General features: G+C 51.6%; 1 protein-coding gene across 1 annotated transcript in view; it reads left to right on the forward strand.

Moving 5' to 3' along the window:
• ptprh (protein tyrosine phosphatase receptor type H) overlaps nucleotides 1-15,879 on the forward strand; it is a 108,036-nt gene that overhangs the window by 23,535 nt on the left and 68,622 nt on the right. The window contains exons 3-6 of the mRNA XM_070861830.1: nucleotides 2,556-2,792; nucleotides 5,070-5,348; nucleotides 7,994-8,272; nucleotides 9,135-9,413. Of these exons, the coding sequence (XP_070717931.1) occupies nucleotides 2,556-2,792; nucleotides 5,070-5,348; nucleotides 7,994-8,272; nucleotides 9,135-9,413 (1,074 nt within the window). The remainder of the gene's footprint in view (nucleotides 1-2,555; nucleotides 2,793-5,069; nucleotides 5,349-7,993; nucleotides 8,273-9,134; nucleotides 9,414-15,879) is intronic.

A 15,879-nucleotide genomic window follows, 5' to 3' on the forward strand; every position in this document is an offset into this window, starting at 1 on the left:
AGTGACCAAAAGCTTGGTCAACGAGGTTGATTTAAAGGAAGGCCTCAAAGGAAGAGAATAATGGCCCCCTTGGCCAGGCCCAGGAGCAGTCCTACGAGGAGGCCTTCCGACCTGCCCGCTCCTCTCCACACAGGGTGCCCAAAGATCAGGAGCGTGGGACTGAAGTGCAGCTAACAATCGAGGAGCGGACCCTTCAAATAATGGAAGAGGGGCTGCAACCTCACACACTATCATCATCAGAGGCGGTCCCTCGAACGAGGATGACTTGCTTCCACATGAGTTCACAGATGTTTCAATGAAGGACCCGATGTTCCAGTGCTGAACTCCAATTGAGGGGGTGGAAGATGCCTGTGGGTGGATTTTTTTAACGTGGGGTGACCATTGCACACCAGCCACCACACGGGGCTTGACAGAGCGAGGTCTTGGTCCAGTGGCAAGGGTTGAACCAGGACGGCTGGAGACCAGCTCTGCTGCACGGACCTAGTGCGCTCACATATCGCACAGTGTGGGCTGGGCCCGTGCTGCCCCTGGGCCCTCGGCTCTTCTGGGCCCCGAACCCTCATTCACCGCACCTCCGCCACGATCTCTCGCTGCTCCTCCGCCACCAAACATTCGCCGCCCCTCCGCCCACGATCACTCGCCGAATCTCAGCCGCGATCTCTCACCGCTCCTGCGCCCCGGTCGTTTGCCGCGTTTCTGCCTCGATCTCGCGCCGCTTCTCCGCCTCAAACATTCGCACTGTACGCATACACGTGGAACACGGACTCCTGCAGACCGCAGAAAACAACAGCTCCACAAACCTGTCAGCATATTCACAGGCGCACACATTACATGGGTAATTGCAGCTGAGTTTATCAAAAGATCAACCAACGCCGGTGCTTGGGACTTGCAGTTTGCAAAGAGCACGGGTCACTTCGGGCAGTTCAGAGTTGTGGCAGGAGGAGGGTGTGAACGGGGAACACACACAAGGGCCACGCGGAGAGTGGGAAAACATACCTGCGGAGAGTGGAATAGACAGTGCCCGGGCCGCCCTGGTGAGAAGGAGCCCTGGTGTGGGTGCCCCGGGTCCTGCTCCCAGTAATGTCAAGCCCCAGCAGTCTCTGCGAATGGCAGTCCTGAAAAGGAGCACTACCTCATTCCGTAACCACGAAGGTTGCGCTGGGATTGGAGATGTACGCAGGACTGGCATGTCGCGATTAGCCCTGGGATGGTCAAACCCAGCCTCGTGTCATCAAACCTGCTATTCACGTTGTGCAATTTCGTTTTGAAATTGAGAGCCCCAAAATAAATGCCTGGGCGTGAGAAATGTCGACTGGCCTTTGACACCTCCCAACCGCCTCTGAGTAGTCGGTATTGGAATCCCGAACCTTGCACCGACAGTGTTACAGCACTTCCCAACCTGGCCGTCATGGAATGCTACCTTGATTTTCAATGGTGTAGCTGCATTTTGTGAAATGTGGGTGAAATTTTGGGAGGGGATATTTGCGTCGTTTGCGCCTCCCGTTATAGCGACCCTGGGGGAGGGGGGCGCGGGGGGGGGTATCCTAACCGCCTCCCGTTATAGCGACCCTGCGGGGGGGATACCCTAACCGCCTCCCGATATAGCGACCCTGGGGGAGGGGGGCGCGGGGGGGGGGGTACCCTAACCGCCTCCCGTTATAGCGACCCTGGGGGAGGGGGGCGCGGGGGGTTACCCTAACTGCCTCCCGTTATAGCGACCCTGGGGGAGGGGGGCGCGGGGGGGGTATCCTAACCGCCTCCCGTTATAGCGACCCTGGGGGAGGGGGGCGCGGGGGGGTACCCTAACCGCCTCCCGATATAGCGACCCTGGGGGAGGGGGGCGCGGGGGGGGTATCCTAACCGCCTCCCGATATAGCGACCCTGGGGGAGGGGGGCGCGGGGGGGGGGTACCCTAACCGCCTCCCGTTATAGCGTCCAAGGGGGGGGTTACCCTAACGGGGCGCAGACGACTTCTTGCCCGGGGGGGGGAGTCACGGGGCCGGCTACCGACTCCCGCGGGAGTTCATCGCCGGCGCTAACCGGTAGCGCCCCACTCCGCTCCACCGCGCTGGCGGTGACGAAGGCACCGACGCACGTGCAGCGACCCGTGTCGGGCCACGGAGCGAAAGCTCAGTGGCGCCACCCCTCCCCCCAAGGCCGCAGCGGGCAATGTCTGCAACAGCCTCGCAGGTCGCGAACCGGGCTCCATTCGGCTCGCGGGGGCGACAATTAAAGGGGGGGGGGAGGGCGCGCACTTCTCATTTAAAAAATGGCCGACTCACATGTTTCAATGAGATCACCTCTAAACTCCAGAGAGTAGAGGCCCACTCTCCTCAAACTCTCCTGTGGCAGCTCTATCTTTTATAAATCCAATTACCTGGCATTTCCTGCTGACCCAACTGAACGTCCCTTTCCATTTCGATCGCCTCCACTGATTCCGTGTCCATGGCCTTTGTGAGGCAACTCTCCCTATGCTGCTTTATTGTGGAATAAAGTCAGGAATATTCCAATCGTTTAAAAAAAAAAAAAAATAATGTCTTTCCTTTCTCTGACAGAGTCAACGTTCCGCGTCGTTCCTGTGAACACAACTGCCCTGAAAGTCACTTGGATAAAAGTGGATGAAGGCTTCGATCTGATTAATATTACTTTAGGCAACGACACGAGAACGATACATGACATCAAGGTCACTGAAGTGATATTCAGTGGCCTCGAGCACGGGCAGAGCTATGATGTTTCCATCACCGTTATAAACACAAACTGCTCATTCAACGCTACTCAACTGGTAGCAACAAGTAAGTTCGTTATAGAGTGCAAGTGGAAACAGATCTCGGGAGTGGGGGGGGGGGGGGAGGGAACCCCCCAAAAGAAAGAAAGACATGGGTTTCTATAGTGCCTTTCATTGACCACTGGATGTCTTTACACACAGTGAAGTGTTTTTGGAGCGTAGTCACTGTTGTAATGTAGGAAACACAGCAGCCAGTTTGCACACAGCAAGCTCCCACAAACAGCAATGTGACAATGATCAGTCCCCTGGTCGAAACACCCCCACAGCAGAGGACAATGACCACGCCAGCCCAGGTGTTGGTTGTGCATTCACATGCAAATTGACTGACTGCAGAAACTCGGTTTTTCCAGTTTTGCTGGCTCTGGCCTTTGGCTTGGGCCAGGCACCAATTGGAGAGAAGAGGAAAATCTGCATGTCCGACCGACCATTCGGCGGGCCTGGAGGCCCGTCAGGGGGCGGGCCCAAAGGCCACCCAAGGCACCACAACAGATTGAAGGCTTCAGCCACAATACACATCGAAAGGAGGAATCTGCAACCCGGATGGCGGCCAACCGAGCGGCAAACCAGGACGCTTCTAAAGTCATTCGGCACCATAATCCCGGTTCCAAACCTTCGCATGCAGTGAATGTCGGGCAGCGCTAGCGAGTATTGTGCTCCTTTACAACAGGCTATTTACAGAAACGACCTGTAATGTATTTGCATCATGGGTTCTTTGCTTAAAAATTCATAACAACACATTGCTATTAAGAACTAGTTGGTTTATTAGCAAAAGGTTTAACAATCACGCTACACATTACCGGTTCATCCACCAGGCTCACAACCACCTGCCCCATCGTGGATCCCCCGAACCCAACTGGCCGGGGTTTTATTGAGTCTTGTGACACAGAAAATAGAAGCAGTTGTAGGCCATTCGGCCCTTCGAGTCTGCACCGCCATTCAATACGATCATGGCTGATCCTCTATCTCAACACCATATTCCCGCTTTCTCCCCATACCCCTTGACGCCTTTTGTGTCTAGAAACCTATCTATCTCCCTCATAAATATATTCAGTGACTTGGCCTCCACAGCCTTCTGTGGTAGAGAATTCCACAGGTTCACCACCCTCTGAGTGAAAACATTTCTCCTCATCTCGGTCCTAAATTTCCTACCCCGTATCCTGAGACTGTGACCCCTTGTTCTCGACTTCCCAGCCCCGGGGAAACATCCTCCCCGCATCCAGTCTGTCCAACCCCGTCAGAATTTTATACGTTTCAATGAGATCCCCTCTCATTCTTCTAAACTCTAGTGAATACAGGCCTAGTCGACCCAATCTCTCCTCATACGACAGTCCTGCCATCCCAGGAATCAGTCTGGTGAACCTTCGCTGCACTCCCTCTATGGCAAGTATATCCTTTCTTAGGTAAGGAGACCAAAACTGCACACAATACTCCAGCTGTGGTCTCACCAGGACCCTGTATAACTGGAGTAAGACATCCTTGCTCCTGTACTCAAATCTTCTTGCAATAACGGCCAACATACCATTTGCCTTCCTAACTGCTTGCTGCACCTGCATGTTTGCTTTCACTGACTGGTGTACAAGGACACCCAGGTCCCTCTGTACATCGACACTGCCCAAGCCATCACCATTTAAATAATACTTTGTCTTTATGTTTTTGCCCCCAAAGTGGATAAGCTCACATTTATCCACATTATACTGCATCGGCCATGTAGTTGCCCACTCACTCAACCTATCTAAATCGCCTTGCAACGTCTTTGCATCCTCCTCACAACTGCCTGGGGTTTTATTGAGTCTTGTGAACATCACATGACTGGCTAAGCCACTCATAACTCAACAGCTTTACAAACCCGTGAGCATACTCGCAGGTGCATACTTTACAATAAGATTCTCACGCACTTACAATACCGCTCTAGCAGAAGGAATATCTCAGCAAGGCCTAGAATTTGAGCCAACATGCAAAGACAAGCTTAAACTCGAGTTGCGACTTCACGTACCCGATGACCCACAGGAGCCCGGTTGCTATATGGTAGCGATGCTGAGGATTCCTCTCTGCCACGACACAGTGAGCTTTTCCCCGCACCCCGCCGATATCCAGATTCCTGTTCATATGTGGAGATGTTTAGCAAAGTGTAACTCCTGGAATGTCTGCTGTCTGCACCCACAATAACACAGGGCTTTGGAAACTCCAAGCGATACGCTGTGAGAACACCGCACGGCCCAGGGACTCACGGGGCGGAGGGCGGATCACACGCTGATTAACTCTCTCTCTGCCTCTCTGTCGACAGATCCTTCTCCAGTCTCTGCTCTGTCTGTGACGGGCAGGACAACAGATTCACTGGAGATAACATGGACAGCGCCCAACGATACAAATGCCCAGAACTACACGTACAATATTACAGTCACAAGTGTTACTGGAAGTTTCACTCAGACCAACTCCACAGGGCCAGGAGTGAAGATGTTCAACGTGACAGGCCTGGAACCCAGGGAACAATATAACCTGACGGTGGAGTCAATCACTCCTGAGAACACAGTGAGCGTTCCTGCGACAGTGCAAGGCACCACAAGTAAGTTACTCCCCGTCTCCCAACGGGACAGCCACCCTTCCGATGGCTCGGTCAGTGAGGGACTGAGCTGTGTAACGCGAGGGACCCAGGCTCAAACCTGGCCCGTGCTGATCTTCACCCGCTGACTGGGCAAAGATCGAGAGCTCAATTTTCGGTTTTGATGATTTTGGGGCAGTAAGGTTTGCGGCGGGAACATTTTGCGCCTCAGTGAGCAAGATTGGGGAGCTGGACCCCGAGTGTGGGGTGGAGCGCTGGGGGAGGTGTTGCACACTGCTCTCAGGGTGCTAGGCCGGCTGAGCAAGCGAAAGCCCCGGCCTAGCGCCCTGAACAGCCGGCCCAGGAGCGCCTGAGGGAGACCTGGCGGGGGGGCAGTGGGGTGGGGGGGACCTGAGCAACAACACTCAAAACATTCCCACACCACCACAACATAAATCGGCAAAAAATAAATTAGATTAACAACCAATCACACTTGGCTCAGGTGGACATTACTGAGCTCACTGAGGCCGTTACGTCTCAGACCGCCCGTATTCCCAGGCGGTCCCAGCAGGGGGTGCTACGGATCGGGCGGGAGCCAGAAATCGAGCCGGTGTCACCACCCCGGGGCGCTGTACACCGGCTCGCCTCTCCCGAGCCGGTAATGCTCCGCACCCCGCCGAAACCGGCCCCGAAAACCCTGGAGGGGCGCCGGCGGCTGGCCACCCGACCGGAGGGGCTCACTGCCGGGGCGAAAAACGGAGCACAAAGGGCCCGAAAATCCACATTTATATCGCACAGGTACATGAAGACTCGCCGTGTCTAGGGGGCGGGGGGGGAGAGGAAAAGTGGCTTGTTACAAAAATAATGATAACTATAGGCCGCACAGAGAGAGATACATGTCATGCTGTGTAGATCAAAGGCAGCGTGCAGTCCGTTGGTCAGTGTGTGACCTCGCCTCACCCCCACACCAGGGCCTCACCCCCACACCAGGGCCCCACCCCCACACCAGGGCCCCATCCCCTCACCGGGCCTCACACCGGGCCCCATACCGGGCCCCACAATGCATTCCATGCCTCCGACTGGGGCCCCACACCCCACACCAGGCCCCACTCCGCTTCTATATCCCGCACTGGGACTCGCGCAGTACCCTGAACCAGGATCCACACCATATCCCATACTGCACTCCACACCCACACTATACATAATATAACGACATTTGCGGGTTGTGAAATAAACCAGTTTAAAAATGAAAGTCTGGCATTTATATAGCGCCTTTCAGGACCTCAGGACGTCCCAAAGCGCTTTACAGCCAATGAAGTACTTTTTGGAGTGTAGTCACTGTTGTAATGTGGGAAACGCAGCAACCAATTTGCGCACAGCAAGCTCCCACACACAGCAATGTGATAATGACCCAGATAATCTGTTTTTGTTATGTTGATTGAGGGATAAATATTGGCTCTTGGATAACTCTCCTGATAACTGGGGATAACTCCCCTGCTCTTCTTCGAAATAGTGCCATGGGATCTTTTACGTCCACCTGAGAGGGCAGACGGAGCGTCGGTTTAACGTCTCATCCAAAAGACGGCACCTCCGACAGTGCGGTGCTCCCTCAGTACTGCCCCTCCGACAGTGCGGCGCTCCCTCAGTACTGCCCCTCCGACAGTGCAGCACTCCCTCAATACTGCCCCTCTGACAGTGCGGCGCTCCCTCAGTACTGTCCCTCCGACAGTGCGGCACTCCCTCAGTACTGCCCCTCCGACAGTGTGGCGCTCCCTCAGTACTGCCCATCCGACAGTGCGGCACTCCCTCAGCACTGCCCCTCCGACAGTGCGGCGCTCCCTCAGCACTGCCCCTCCGACAGTGCGGCGCTCCCTCAGCACTGCCCCTCCGACAGTGCGGCGCTCCCTCAGCACTGCCCCTCCGACAGTGCGGCGCTCCCTCAGCACTGCCCCTCCGACAGTGCGGCGCTCCCTCAGTACTGCCCCTCCGACAGTGCGGCGCTCCCTCAGTACTGCCCCTCCGACAGTGCGGCACTTCCTCAGCACTGCCCCTCCGACAGTGCGGCACTCCCTCAGCACTGCCCCTCCGACAGTGCGGCACTCCCTCAGCACTGCACTGGGAGTGCCAGCCTCGATTCTTGTGCTCAAGCCCCTGGAGTGGGGACTTCAACCCACAACATTCTGATATTGGAGCAGTGCACATGAAGACACGAGTGAAAGTCATAATATTCATGACAAGTGATGCTCTGCGTTACTCTGTCGTACAATTAGATACTGAACAGTAAGGGTGCACTCCTGAACATAAGATTCTGAGACCACCGTCACTGTAGCAGAAGGAATATCTCAGCAAGGCCTAGAATTTGCGCCAACATGCGAAGACAAACTTAAACTTGAGTTGCGACTTCACGTACCCGATGACCCACAGGATTCCTCTCTGCCACGACACAGTGAGCTTTTCCCCGCACCCCGCCGATATCCAGATTCCTGTTCATGTGTGGAGATGTTTAGCAAAGTGTAACTCCTGGAATGTCTGCTGTCTGCACCCACAATAACACAGGGCTTTGAAAACTCCAAGCGATACGCTGCGAGAACACTGCACGCCTCAGGGACTCACGGGGCGGAGGGCGGATCACACGCTGATTAACTCTCTCTCTGCCTCTCTGTCGACAGATCCTTCTCCAGTCTCTGCTCTGTTCGTGACGGGCAGGACAACAGATTCACTGGAGATAACATGGACAGCGCCCACTGATAGAAATGCCTCAGACTACACGTACAATATTACAGTCACAAGTGTTACTGGAAGTTTCACTCAGACCAACTCCACAGGGCCAGGAGTGAAGGTGTTCAACGTGACAGGCCTGGAACCCGGGGAACAATATAACCTGAGGGTGGTGTCAGTCACTCCTGAGAACACAGTGAGCGTTCCTGCGACAGTGCAAGGCACCACAAGTAAGTTACTCCCCGTCTCCGAACGGGACAGCCACCCTTCCGATGGCTCAGTCAGTGAGGGACCGAGCTGTGTAACGAGAGGGACCCAGGCTCAAACCTGGCCCGTGCTGATCTTCACCCGCTGACTGGGCAAAGAACAAGTTTGCATGTATTTGGCACCTTTTATGTCCTCTAGACACCTTTTAACCCCTCAGGACCATTGCAATCCTCTTGAAGAGTAATCCCTCTCATAGGAACATAAGAATTAGGAGCAGGAGTCGGCCATTCGGCCCCTCGAGCCTGATGCGCCAGTCAATGAGATCACGGCTGATCATCGACCTCAACTCCACTTTCCCGCCCGATCCCCATAATCCCTCGATTCCCTTAATATCCAAAAATCTATTGCTCTCCGTCTTGAATAAACTCAACGACTGAGCCTCCACAGCCTTCGGTCGTCATGTAGCTAAAAGCAAAAGGCAATTTGGGCACATGCGCTGTGTAAATACAAGCCTTTCTTTTCACAGCGAGGCCCCATGAGCAACAATGAGAAGAACGAACTGGTAGTTTTTTTTTTTTGGTGGTGTCAGTTGAGGGAGGGATGTTGGCCGGGAGACTGAGGGATCTCCCAGCTCCCCCTTCCAATAGTGTACATGGGACTTTTTAATTCCATTCACCTGAGGCATTGGACGAGGCCCCGGTTCAAAGTCTCACCTGACAGACGGCACCTCCACGAGGCACCTCCTTCGCCCGCTGTGGGAGACACTCTGTCGTCTCTGACCACGGTTATGTCTCGCCTCTCGGGCGGGCCACACGGCCCAGGGATTCACGGGGCGGAGGGCGTATCACACGCTGATTAAATCTCTCTTTGCCTCTCTGTCGACAGATCCTTCTCCAGTCTCTGCTCTGTCCGTGACGGGCAGGACAACAGATTCACTGGCCGTAACATGGACAGCGCCCAACGATACAAGAGCCCGGGACTACATGTACAATATTACAGTCACAAGTGTTACGGGAACTTTCACTCAGACCAAGTCCACAGGGCCAGGAGTGAAGGTGTTCAACGTGACAGGCCTGGAACCCGGGGAACAATATAACCTGACGGTGGAGTCAGTCACTCCTGAGAACACAGTGAGCGTTCCTGCGAAAGTGCAAGGCACCACGAGTAAGTTATTCTCCGTCTCCTAACGGGACAGCCACCCCCTTGATGTGTAAGTGGTTTAGGCCTTTGTTGGTTTCAAATCACCCCCCTTACAACAGTTCTAGACACCGGAATTATAGTGGTGAACAGAAATATACAGTTTAGCCAGATCTTTCTGTCTCAGCCGTCACAATGCTTTTATTCAAGTTAAAGCACCTACCTGCATCCAGTAAAACCCACCTGGTGGTATAAAACAAACACACACCGTACAAGTTCAACCTCCAAAATCCAGAAAGTTCCAGAATCCGGACACCGGTCCCGATCCGTGGCGGGGTCGTCCGGAAATTGGAAAATGTTCCGATATCCGGAATCCCCCCCCACTCCCCCACACCACCGGCATCGACGAACTGACCTCTCCCCGCCCTCGCCCCGCCCCAACTTCACTCCGGGCCCCCCTCTCTCCCCTTTACCACGGCCGCCCGACCCCCACCTACCTCGGGCCAGACGAGGAACTCCTCCCAAACACTTGCACGGTGGCAGGGCCCCACCCGACGACCCGAACAGCTCATCGACGAGCACCCACCCTCCCACCCCTTTCTGATATTCCTAAATCCGGAAATACCCGAACCTTGGCTCGGCTGTTTCCGGATTCGTGACGTCAGAAAGGCTTTCCGAAATCCGGCAAAACGCAAAATCTGGAACGGCCGCGATCCTGAGGGTTCCGGATTCGGGACACTTCACCTGTACAACACAACCCTGGACCGTCTAAACAGGCCCCTAACATGAAGTACCCACGACTAAAGCACCCCATGCTCAGATTTAAAAATGCACCACCGAATCTGTCCAACAGAATTGTGCGTCGCTTATGATCAGTGCTAAAACCTCCCCACTAAACCCCTAAGGCTTGGTTGGGACACGCGACACCCTTTCACACTGTGGTGGTCTTAAAGATGCGTGGGCTGGGATAATGCTCACCAGTTACCCCTCTGGCTCACTTGTTGCTTCCCTCGATGAGGCGTATCTTCTGGTTCCGTACCAATTTGTGATATTCAAGTCCAGTCTCCAAGGTCAGCTTCCCAGTCGACGTAGTGAGGCTCTCTTTGCTCGTAGATGGCGTTTCTTCTCTCCATCCCACATGGAGTGCTCAGTCCTTGTGCGTTGAAAGAAACGAGTAAGTGTCGAAGAGGAGAGAGCGAGAGAGAGAGATGGCAGTCAAAACCTTCCACTCTTATACCTGAAAAATGTTTCTTCTCATGCCAAAAGTTCAACTGTCCTTCGCCTGAGGCCGTACAACTGAAAGAGCAAAATTCATGTCTTCCGCCTGTCCCTTTGTTACTGGGCTCTTTCCTTGATAAGGCTCCAACAGATCTGGGTGGTTGAAGAGCTTCCTTTGTGTCTTGAGCACCGACCAATCTGCTTGATCTCTCACTGATTACATGACAAAGGGCCCTCTCATCAACCATCTTCCTGCCATTTCAGCCATTGATTCCTGCCCCCCCCCCCCGCCCCTGATGTGTGTACCTGTGGGACATGTTTGGACCATGATGGTCCCACATCAGCTGCCTGCCCTTATGCAGTAACAACCAAATTAAAAACAATGTCCAAAACTTTAAGTCCGAAAGTATATGCTTTGGCTGTCGATGTCCCCTGGGAGGACAGACGCACCAACGTTAGCGTCCTCAACCAGGCCAGCATCGAAGCACTGACCACACTCGACAAGCTCCGCTGGACAGGGCCACATTGTCCGCCTGCCAGACACGAGACTCCCAAAGCAAGCGCTCTACTTGGAACTCCTTCACGGCAAACGAGCCAAAGGTGGGCAGAGGAAACGTTACGAGGACACCCTCAAAGCCTCCCCGATAAAATGCAACATCCTCACCGACACCTGGGAGTCCCTGGCCAAAGACCGCCCTAAGTGGAGGAAGTGCATCCGGGAGGGCGCTGAGCACCTCGAGTCCCGTCGCCGAGAGCGTGCAGAAACCAAGCGCAGGCAGCGGAAGGAACGTGCGGCAAACCAGTCCCACCCTCCCCTTCCCTCAACCACCGTCTGTCCCACCTGTGACAGGGACTGTGGCTCTCGTATTGGACTGTTCAGCCACCTAAGGACTCATGTTAAGAGTGGAATCAAGTCTTCCTCGATTCCGAGGGACTGCCTGTGATGATGATGATGAGGATTTTGCCGAATTCTTACGGATGGATCAGTCAGTGAGGATCCGAGCCACGTAACGAGAGGGACCCAGGCTCAAACCCGGCCCGTGCTGATCTTCACCCGCTGATTGGGTAAACAACAAGTTTGCATTTATTTGGCATCTTTTATGTCCTCTAGACGTCCATTAACCCCTCAGGACCATTGCATTCCTCTTGAAGAGTAATCTCTGTCATAAGAACATAAGAAATAGGAGCAGGAGTCGGCCAATCGGCCCCTCGAGCCTGCTCCGCCATTCAATAAGATCATGGCTGATCTTCGACCTCAACTCCACTTTCCTTCCCGATCCCCATATCCCTTCATTCCCTTAATATCCAAAAATCTATCGATCTCCATCTTGAATATACTCAACGATTGAGCCGCTACAGCCTCCTGTTGTTATGTAGCTAAAAGGAACAAGCAATTCGCGTACAGGCGCTATATAAATGCAAGTCTTTCTTTTTTTCTTTTCCCAGCACGGTTCCACAAGCAACAATGAGAAGCAGGAAGTGATGGTTTGTTTTTTTGGTGGTGTCAGTTAGAAACAAAGAAAATAGAAGCAGTAGTAGGCCATTCAGCCCTTCGAGTCTGCACCATCATTCAATACGATCATGGCTGATCCTCTATCTCAACACCATATTCCCGCTTTCTCCCCATACCCCTTGATGCCTTTTGTGTCTAGAAATCTATCTATCTCCCTCTTAAATATATTCAGTGACTTGGCCTCCACAGCCTGCTGTGGTAGAGAATTCCACAGGTTCACCACCCTCTGAGTGAAAACATTTCTCCTCATCCCGGTCCTAAATTTCCTGCCCCGTATCCTGAGATTGTGTGACCCCTTGTTCTAGACTTCCCAGCCAGGGAAAACATCCTCCCTCGCATCCAGTCTGTCCAACCCCGTCAGAATTTTATACGTTTCAATGAGATCCCCTCTCATTCTTCTAAACTCTAGTGAATACAGGCCCAGTCGACCCAATCTCTCCTCATACGACAGTCCTGCCATCCCAGGAATCAGTCTGATGAACCTTCGCTGCACTCCCTCTATGGCAAGTATATCCTTTCTTAGGTAAGGAGACCAAAACTGCACACAATACTCCAGGTGTGGTCTCACCAAGGCCCTGTATAACTGTAGTAAGACATCCTTGCTCCTGTACTCAAATCCCCTTGCAATGAAGGCCAACATACCATTTGCCTTCCTAACTGCTTGCTGCACCGGCATGTTTGTTTTCACTGACTGGTGTACAAGGACACCAAGGTCCCTTTGTACATCGACACTGCCCAAGCCATCACCATTTAAATAATACTTTGTCCTTATGTTTTTCCTACCAAAGTGGATAACTTCACATTTAGCCACATTGTACTGCATCTGCCATGTGTTTGCCCACTCACTCAACCGATCTAAATCACCTTGCAGCGTCTTTGCATCCTCCTCACAACTAACAATCCCACCTAGTTTTGTGTCGTTAGCAAACTTGGAAATATTACATTTGGTTCCCTCATCCAAATCATTTATATATGTTGTGAATAGCTGGGGCCCCACCACTGATCCCTGCGGTACCCACTAGTCACTACCCTCCACCCCGAAAAAGACCCGTTTATTCCTACTGTTTCCTGTCAGTTAACCAATTTTCAATCCATGCCAGTACATTACCCCCAATCCTATGTGCTTTAATTTTGCACACTGACCTCTTATGTAAGACTTTATCAAAGGCCTTCTGAAAATTCAAATACACTAAATCCACTGGTTCTCCCTTATCTATTCTATCAGTTACATTCTCAAAAAACTCCAGTAGGTTTGTCAAACATGATTTTCCTTTCATAAATCCATCTTGACTTTGTCTAATCCCATTGATATTATCTAAGTGTGCCGTTATCACATCCTTTATAATAGACTCTAGCATTTTCCCTACTACTGATGTCAGGCTAACCGGTCTGTAGTTCCCTATTTTCTCTCCCTCCTTTTTTAAATAGTGTGGTTACATTTGCCACCCTTCAATCTGTAGAAATAGAGTACGAGAGGAAGCTTGCAGGGAACATAAAAATTGACTGAAAAGATTCTATAGATATGTGAAGAGAAAAAGTTTAGTAAAGACAAATGTAGGTCCCTTGCAGTCAGACTCAGGTGAATTTATAATGGGGAACAAGGAAATGGCAGACCAATTGAACAAATACTTTAGTTCTGTCTTCACTAAGGAAGACACAAATAACCTTCCAGAAATACTAGGGGATCGAGGGTCTAGCGAGAAGGAGGAACTGAAGGAAATCCTTATTAGTCAGGAAATTGTGTTCGGGAAATTGATGGGATTGAAGGCCTAAAAATCCCCAGGGCCTGATAGTCTGCATCCCAGAGTACTTAAGGAAGTGGCCCTATAAATAGTGGATGCATTGGTGGTCATTTTCCAACATTCCATAGACTCGGGATCAGTTCTTATGGATTGGAGGGTAGCTAATGTAACCCCACTTTTTAAAAAAGGAGGGAGAGAGAAAGCGGGTAATTACAGACCGGTTAGCCTGACATCGGTGGTGGGGGAAATGTTGGGATCAATTATTAAAGATGTAATAACAGCGCATTTGAAAAGCAGTGACGGGATCGGTCTAAGTCAGCATGGATTTATGAAAGGGAAATCATGCTTGACAAATCTAGAATTTTTTGAGGATGTAACTAGTAGAGTGGACAAGGGAGAACCAGTGGATGTGGTGTATTTGGACTTTCAAAAGGTTTTGACAAGGTCCCACACAAGAGATTGGTGTGCAAAATTAAAGCGCATGGTATTGGGGGTAATGTACTGATGTGGATAGAGAACTGGTTGGCAGACAGGAAGCAGAGAGTTGGGATAAACGGGTCCTTTTCAGAATGGCAGGCAGTGACTAGTGGAGTGCCGCAGGGTTCAGTGCTGGGACCCCAGCTCTTTACAATATACATTAACGATTTAGATGAAGGAATTGAATGTAATATCTCCAAGTTTGCAGATTACACTAAGCTGGGTGGCGGTGTGAGCTGTGAGGAGGATACTAAGAGGCTGCAGGGTGACTTGGACAGGTTAGGTGAATGCACAAATGCATGGCAGATGCAGTATAATGTGGATAAATGTGAGATTATCCACTTTGGTGGCAAAAACAGGAAGACAGAATATTATCTGAATGGTGACAGATTAGGAAAAGGGAGGTGCAACGAGACCTGGGTGTCATGGTACATCAGTCATTGAAAGTTGGCATGCAGGTACAACAGGCGGTGAAGAAGGCAAATGGCATGTTGGCCTTCATAGCGAGGGGATTTGAGTGTAGGAGCAGGGAGGTCTTACTACAGTTGTACAGGGCCTTGGTGAGGCCTCACCTTGAAAATTGTGTACAGTTTTGGTCTCCTAATCTGAGGAAGGACATTCTTGCTATTGAAGGAGTGCAGCGAAAGTTCAGCAGACTGATTCCAGGGATGGCAGGACTGACATATGAAGAAAGACTGGATCGACTAGGTTTATATTCACAGTCTGAGGATAAGGGGTGAGCCATTTAGGACCGAGATGAGGAGAAATTTCTTCATCCAGAGAGTGGTGAACCTGTGGAATTCTCTACCACAGAAAGTTGTTGAGGCCAGTTCGTTAGATATATTCAAAAGGGAGTTAGATGTGGCCCTTACAGCTAAAGGGATCAAGGGGTATGGAGAGAAAGCAGGAATGGAGTACTGAAGTTGCATGATCAGCCATGATCATATTGAATGGTGGTGCAGGCTCGAAGGGCCGAATGGCCTACTCCTGCACCTATTTTCGGTTTCTATGGAACTGTTCCATAATCTGTAGAATTTTGGAAGATGACAACCAATGCATCCACTATTTCCATGGCTACTTTTAGTACGCTGGGATGCAGATCATCAGGCCCTGGAGATTTAGCGGCCTTCAGTCCCATTAGTTTCTCCAGCACTATTTTCTTACTAATAATCATTTCCTTTAATTTCTCTTGCTCACTAGACCCTTGGTTCCCTCGCATTAAGGGAAGTTATTTGTGCCCTCTTCCGTGAAGACAGAACCGAAGTATTTATTTAATTGTTCTGCCATTTCCTTGTTTCCCATTACAAATTCTCCCATTTCTGTCGGTAAAGAACCTACACTTGTCTTCACTAATCTTTTTCTTTTTACGCACTTGTAGAAACTTTTGCAGTCGGTTTTTATGTTCCGTGCAAGTTTACTCTCATATGCTCTCTTTTTCCGGTGGAGGGAGGGATGTTGGCCGGGAGACTGAGGGATCTCCCAGTTTGCCCTTCCAATAGTGTCATGGGACTTTTTAATTCCATTCACCGGAAGCATTGGAAAA

Source organism: Pristiophorus japonicus, chromosome 19, assembly GCF_044704955.1.
Source record: "Pristiophorus japonicus isolate sPriJap1 chromosome 19, sPriJap1.hap1, whole genome shotgun sequence".
Classification (NCBI taxonomy): Eukaryota; Metazoa; Chordata; class Chondrichthyes; family Pristiophoridae; genus Pristiophorus; species Pristiophorus japonicus.